Source organism: Alnus glutinosa, chromosome 1 (genome assembly GCF_958979055.1).
Source record: "Alnus glutinosa chromosome 1, dhAlnGlut1.1, whole genome shotgun sequence".
NCBI lineage: Eukaryota > Viridiplantae > Streptophyta > Magnoliopsida > Fagales > Betulaceae > Alnus > Alnus glutinosa.
Window position 1 is genome coordinate 5,287,528 of NC_084886.1, and position 6,984 is coordinate 5,294,511.

General features: G+C 35.6%; 1 protein-coding gene across 1 annotated transcript; it reads left to right on the plus strand.

Annotated features, from left to right (window-relative positions):
- The first annotated feature begins 2,120 nt into the window (after nt 1–2,120).
- On the plus strand, nt 2,121–4,376 carry LOC133858644 (ethylene-responsive transcription factor WRI1-like). The gene is made up of 8 exons (XM_062294116.1): nt 2,121–2,338; nt 2,468–2,550; nt 2,817–2,825; nt 2,920–3,008; nt 3,111–3,184; nt 3,278–3,328; nt 3,420–3,496; nt 3,985–4,376. The coding sequence occupies exons 1-8, from the start codon at nt 2,121–2,123 to the stop codon at nt 4,374–4,376; spliced, it is 993 nt and encodes a 330-aa protein (XP_062150100.1).
- Nucleotides 4,377–6,984: the final 2,608 nt, after the last annotated feature.

The window sequence follows — 6,984 nt, forward strand, 5'->3', positions numbered from 1 at the left end:
TTTGTCGGCATTTTAATTTTGGTTTTGATTGAAGATGCAAAATGATGAATTATAAACAAAAAAAATGGCACATGATCGAATATTGGCGTTAATTTATAATTATAGTACCATGTTAAATCACCGGCCACTTATCCTAAAAGCTTAAACTGATAGGAAGAAGTAAATTTAATCACTTAATTACTTAATCACTTAATCAATACTTTAATACTCCTCATTTGTAGGCTCAAACTAGTTACTTTTTAATAGGTAATGTCCAACACGTAAAACGTTTAGTTGAAATGGAAATAAATGACGAAGTTAAAATTCGAACTCAAGACATTTTTTAATTTGATACCATATTAAATTACTATTTATCTTTAAAACTTAAGCTTGCAGCAAAAAGAGGTAAATGATGGGTGCAATTCTCTTAACACATAGGAATTACCGTGGTAGAAAACCAAACCGATCCATTTTTGCCTTGCCCAAAACCTGTTGACTGCTATCAAACACGTACGTACGTACGTTGCAAACAAGCGTCAAATATCAACTCTAAACTGGACGAAGGATCCTAGGTACGTATAAGCAGGAGCAAAATTATTAAATTACGAACCATGTTGTCACGTAATTGTAGAGACGACAGATAATTCGTGTGTTCGTCTTCATCTCAAAAACACAAAAATCATTTGGTTTTATGGATCGGATAAGCCAAAACCCCGTTTTGTTCTGTTCGTTTGTTATCAGCCAAAAGTATTTCCTGGATATATAATATTCCTACGACGACGTCGTAATTAAGAACATTATCCGGGGAATATAAAGTTTCTACCGCATTTACACTTTGCTAATCAAATGTTTTTTTGGATTAATTAGTCCAATTACAAATTTAGGTGAAAAACTATTTACGCACATTCGGTTGGTTACTTAAGCAAAAAATTTAATGAGTACGTACTACTGTTATAGACTCAAAAAAAAAAAATTCTATTATTCTCTCTCCTTTCAATTTTTTTCTTACAAAAAAAATAAAGAAATCATCGAGAAAGAATATTTAAATAGAATATAAATAGTTAAACTAGAAGGTTGGTTGTAAGTAGTTTGAAAAAGTAGGTAGCTAGCAAAAAAATTAAAAAAAAAAAAATTAAGTTTTTAACTAAAATTGAGAGGAAATTTGTTGAGGCAAATGTACGTAAATGGCCGGTCTTAGCATATCAGTGTTGTCAATCTAAAAAGACTAGCAAGTTAGAGCATTTTCAGCAATAGTAGCTATTTTTAGCTGTTCAAAATACATATTTTTCTATTTTAGCTACTAACTTTTTAATTTAAATTCGAACAGATTCTCTATTTCACTTTCTGCTTTCTTTAAATATTACTTTTTAATGTTATAAGAATAAAGATAAAAATAAATATACACAGAGCACACAACCGGATGACTCTCTCCAACATGAGAAAAAATATTTTATTCTTAAAGTGTTGTGCTACAGTGAATAGGAAAATGTATTCTACCTCATATGAACCTAATTTGCTAGAGATGAAAATTAATCGGTTAATATTAGCTAAAAATACCTATCAAGTGGAGTTTACCTAATCTGTTGGTGACACATAATTTAATTTTTTTTAACAGTATGCCATCTATTACATGCCGTCATCTTTGCATTGAATATTAACTATAAAATGACTCATCTCCATCTTAAAAAGGAGAGATCGATCCTTTTCCCGGGGCGTTCACATGCTTGTTCATAACTTAATTAGAGTAAAGTCGCTCCACATCATTGGCTTAAAAATAATAATAATAATAATAATTAAAGACCTTTATGTTTTTCAACTCCGATTATACCGATGTTTAATTTAGCTGAAGTTCACCCTGATACATGGAGCGGGATCGTTTTGTTTACACCCAAATTGTGAGTTCTTCGCCGTCTAGTAGGAAACAGACATTTCAAATTTGTCTCAAATGAAAAGGAAATCATCGAAATCTTGTCTTTGTCACTTGAAGCAGTCGTATCAACCAAAAAAGACAAATGGCATATATAAGACAACATATGGGACACATATATAAAGACTTGCACTTAGTTTCTCATGACATGCATCAAGCAGTAAAGTAAAGCAGTTGCCTGCCGTTTTCTGTACACTGAGAGACAAAATCAGAAATGGAGATGACCCCAGCTGCGAAATATGGTTTGGGCCCAGGAGCGCGTGGCTTGCGCATGATGGAAGGTGATGCTTTGGCTAACAAATGCATCAAGAGGCGGCGAAGAGAATCCCCTGCTCCTGCAATAAGCTGCAATGAGGGTGAGCAACAACAGAAACGATCCACGACTACGGCCGGTGGCGTGAAGAGAAGTTCAAGATTTCGTGGGGTCAGCAGGTTCGATATGCAAATTTATTTCTTAATTAATTAAGACATGCACATACATCATACATGCATGCATGCAATATTGTGAATTTGTTGGTTCGAAAATAGAAGCTAATATTTGCATGCATGCCTACAACACAGACATAGATGGACTGGACGTTTTGAAGCTCATTTATGGGATAAGGGATCATGGAATCCAACCCAGAGGAAGAAGGGAAAGCAAGGTGCGTACATGACTTCAGCACTTGTTTTCGTCTATTGTTACATGAAAAATGCTATTTAGTAAATTATTGTACGACTGTCATACAATTTGGATGGCGTGTTTTTTACATGCCATTGTTCAAAATGATGATTTTCACTATCACGTCATCTGAATTATATGACAATTGTATAACAGTTTACTAAATAACATTTCTATTGTTATATCTATTGATTGCTTACGGTTTCTTTGCTCTGCTCTTTGCACATTGGAATTGCTGGCATGGAGCAGTGTACTTAGGTGAGTTCTTTTATTGCTAATTCAAAACGTACATCTTTGCTTTCTAGAGGGACTCGATTTAGAGGGCACTGACCTTCATGATATTGGTAATCAGGGGCTTATGATGAAGAAGAATCTGCTGCAAGAGCATATGATTTGGCTGCCCTCAAGTATTGGGGAACATCAACTTTTACAAATTTCCCGGTAACAATTATCATACATCAATTTGGATATCTCTCTTTCATTATGTCTTTCTTTTGTTTAGTCTTTTCTCAACACTGGTAGTCTGGTATGATGTTCTTGCAGGTGTCCGAGTATGAGAAAGAAATTGAGATAATGAAGACTGTAACAAGAGAAGAATACTTAGCCTCTTTAAGAAGGTACCCCATCCCCCTAAGAAGTAGTTTCTAAACAAGCTTTCCAATAATATATCATGAATGCAATAAGCAATTGGCTTTTTTGTTCGGTTTCAGGAGGAGCAGTGGTTTTTCAAGAGGTGTATCCAAGTATAGAGGAGTTGCTAGGTAAAATAACTTTCGACAATGATATATAATTATAGTATTTGCCAACAGGGAACTAATTCATACTTGGGTTGAACTTTTTGACCAACTGCAGGCACCATCACAATGGAAGATGGGAAGCAAGAATAGGGACGGTGTTTGGAAACAAATATCTCTACCTTGGAACTTACAGTAAGTTTCACCCCTCTCAAATCTTTTTTTTTTTTTTTTTTTTGGTAGTTAATTATAGGGTTGTGTTTGTGTTTCCCAAATCTCTAACCACATGTCTTGGACAACACACGATTAGACTAATTAGACTTAATGATTCTACAAACGTCAAATTAATTAATTGAAATGATATACAATAATTACCTGTCTGAATTGTTAGCAATTGAACAGATAATGTGAGAGGCCTCATATGGAACTCACATGTCCGGTCACCTACCTAGACATGTGGGTATTTTATGGGCATTACCTGCGCAATCCCAAATTAATGGCATCATAATTGTAGGACTTCGCAGTCTCATAGTGGTAGGGTGATTCTGTTTAAATGGCTACCAATTTGGACAGTAATTGTGAGAAAGCCTATATATGTGAGACTCAGCTGTCCAAATAGGCGGTTGTAGAGATTTCAATCCATTTTAACAATGAAGTGCGTTGCTCATTTGATGTGTTTGCAGGTACCCAAGAGGAGGCTGCTCATGCTTATGATATAGCAGCAATAGAGAATAGAGGCATTAATGCAGTAACCAACTTCAACTTGAGCACATACATTAGATGGCTAAGACCAGGTGCCAATTCTCTTGCTTCCCAAGAACAAAAACCAATTATAGAGTCTCAGCCTCCGGCAATGTCCTCTAACCCCATTTCAAGTACCGAGCAGTCCATCTTTCACTCCAATACCTTGACAGTGGACAGTACAACCCTTCGAAAACAGCAAGTTTTCCAAAGCGAGACCAGGTCACCATCACCATCATCATCCCCAACTGCACTTGGCCTTCTCCTAAGATCTTCGCTGTTTAGAGAGCTGACAGAGAGGGCTTTGAATGCCACTGACAAGCTAGGAGGCTGAAGAGAATGACACCAAATTCCTTGTGTGTACAGGCATTTTATCACTTCCTCTGGAGACTGGAATCGTACCTTAAGCGTCCCTCACTAGTCACTAACAACCGCAACATTTCTGTAAAAGCTTTTGCTAAATTTAAGCCCAAGTAACATGTCGTTTCTCTTTCAATTAGCATAAGAAAAAACCAAGGCAGAAAAGTGCCTTGTAGTTTTCGGTTGTCTACCGTAGATTGCACGCCTATGAAATAAAGCGTGTATATATTACCACATGAAATAAAGTGTAAATATTCTAGTGAAATAGAAAAGAGCCATTTTATGGTTCGATGAAATTGCACTAATTTATAATAATGTATATATATATATATTACAACTTATGCTCCGTTTGTTTTGGCGTAAAATGATTTCTGAAAAATGATTTCGGTATTTTTCGGTGTTTGGTAGGGGCGAAAATAATGGTCAACCAGAAAATAATTTCCGTTTGACCAAAAATGCTTAATAAATTTCGAAAAATTATTTACACTTTTAAAAAGCGTAAATTATTTTCCGTAGATGGTAGATGTAGTCGACTCTTTTTTAAACAACGCAGTCGACCTTTACATTCAAGCATTTGATACCGTGCCAGATTTCGGCCAGACTAGCCGGAATCTAGCCAGAGCGGCCGGGTCTCTGGCAATCTGGCCGGGATCCTGGACGGATCTGGCCAGAACGGCCGGACCCTTGACATCTGGTCGGATTTGGCCAGTCCGGCCGGGATCCTTCCAGAACGGCGGGATCCCGGCCAGGATGGCCGGTTTCCAGTCAACTTGCCGAGATCCGGCCATTTTCTGCCAGATTCCGATAACTTTGCCAGAATTTGTATCTGTCAAATATTAAAAAAATATTTTTATATTAATATTTTTTATTTTGTGAATAAAATTTATTTTTTTTAATTAATATGATTAAATTAAAATATAAAAAATATATGTAATTTTTCGTACGCCCCAAACACCGAAAAATGATTTCGACGGAAAATATTTTTCTGAAAAATGACTTCCCTAAAACTATTTTACGACGGAAACCATTTTACACCGAAACAAACGAAGCATTAGATGTAATTTAAACAAAATCTTGAATTATATTCTTTATACAAAAGATCAACCACCATGCACTATGCAGCATTAAGGGGTCAGTTGTAGCCCGATTAATCTAGAAACCCCACCCGGACCCGGCCGGTTCAGATAGTTTTACCAAATTTCAATTACTATAGTTTGTCTTTTTTTCATCGAGAATTGGGAAGGTTTTTCAATTTCCATCCACAAACCCCCTACTCTACGACTCCTTCGACTCACAAATTGTTCTATATTCAGTATATTGCCATGAATGCCATTCGCACAACCCTATTCATTTGAGCATCACAAGATGGCCAAAAAAAAAAAATCCGAACCATGATAAAAATATGTTAAAAACGAAAATACACATACCAGGGGTGGAGCCAGCATTTAAACTTTGGGGGATTAAATTGAAAAAAAAAAAAAAAAGATTTTGGGGGGCTAAAATGGAAGGGAAAACCTTTGACTTGGGGGGCAAGGGGTAGCTCCGCCCCTGCGGATGCCCCTCAAATTAATGTACAATTTGTAATGTCTCTCAAACTAAATATTGCATCAGTATACCCTCAAACTATTACCAAAAATTTGCAATGTTCCTTAAATGACAAAAATACACTTAATGAACAATAAAAAAATAAATACAATTTTTTGATTGACATTTTTTCAAAATTTTAAGCATATTTTTGTCTTATTGAAATTTTTAAAATGGATACATTTCAAATTTTTGATAGTTTGAGTGAGATATTGTCGTGAAAGAGAGATCTAGACATTGAAAATTGAGTGGTATTATATCGAGAAAAAAAAATAATAATAAACGCCAAATATCATGTAGATTTGTTGAAATTGAGTTGGCAATTTTATATAGAAACAAGCTTCACAACACTTACTAGCCTTACATAAGTATGGGCAGAATGTAACTGAAAATATTCAGAAAAGCTCTAGTATCGAAGATGATTTTCTTCACCTCTTCAGAAAATTAATAGAGAAAATAAATTAGGAAGAGTTGACGCTAGAATGATTTGACCCCAAATAAATACAGTAGTATATGGAGGTGATTTTATCCACCCATCCCAATTAGTAAGACACGCTAGAGAATCAATAGGAGGAGTTTCACAAAGTCAAGGGTCTAATATGTAGCACAAAGTTGTTTGTAGCTGACCCAACCGTAGCTAAGGCGTGGGTAACATGAAAAAGGCTGAAAAATTTTGTAAAGACCAAAAGCTTCACCGTGTTATGATCGAAAGAAATGCATTTGGAGATGACATTCTATGCGGAGGTAATGACCCTGCTAGAGCAGGTATGGGCAACCGATAGATGATGAAAAAAAACATGTTCAACAGTTTTCAGTCATTGTACGTTAAGCATGCAAATAGAGAGGCTAACAAAGCGGCTCACTGCTTACATAAGCAACAATTCGAAAAATATCCCATATTTATTTGAAATGTCGTACTTGCCAAGCAAGCCGTATCTTCTTGATTTTAATGAAAGTCCTACAATTTTTTTATCCCAAAAGAAAAAAAAGAATCGATC

What these genes read in the sequence shown, in the direction of transcription:
- LOC133858644 (XM_062294116.1), top strand. Translation starts at nt 2,121, where the DNA reads ATGGAGATGACCCCAGCTGCGAAATATGGTTTGGGCCCAGGAGCGCGT. An exon ending in AGATTTCGTGGGGTCAGCAG is followed by an intron (nt 2,339 to 2,467) that starts GTTCGATATGCA and finishes CCTACAACACAG; the next exon opens with ACATAGATGGACTGGACGTT. An exon ending in CAACTTTTACAAATTTCCCG is followed by an intron (nt 3,009 to 3,110) that starts GTAACAATTATC and finishes ATGTTCTTGCAG; the next exon opens with GTGTCCGAGTATGAGAAAGA.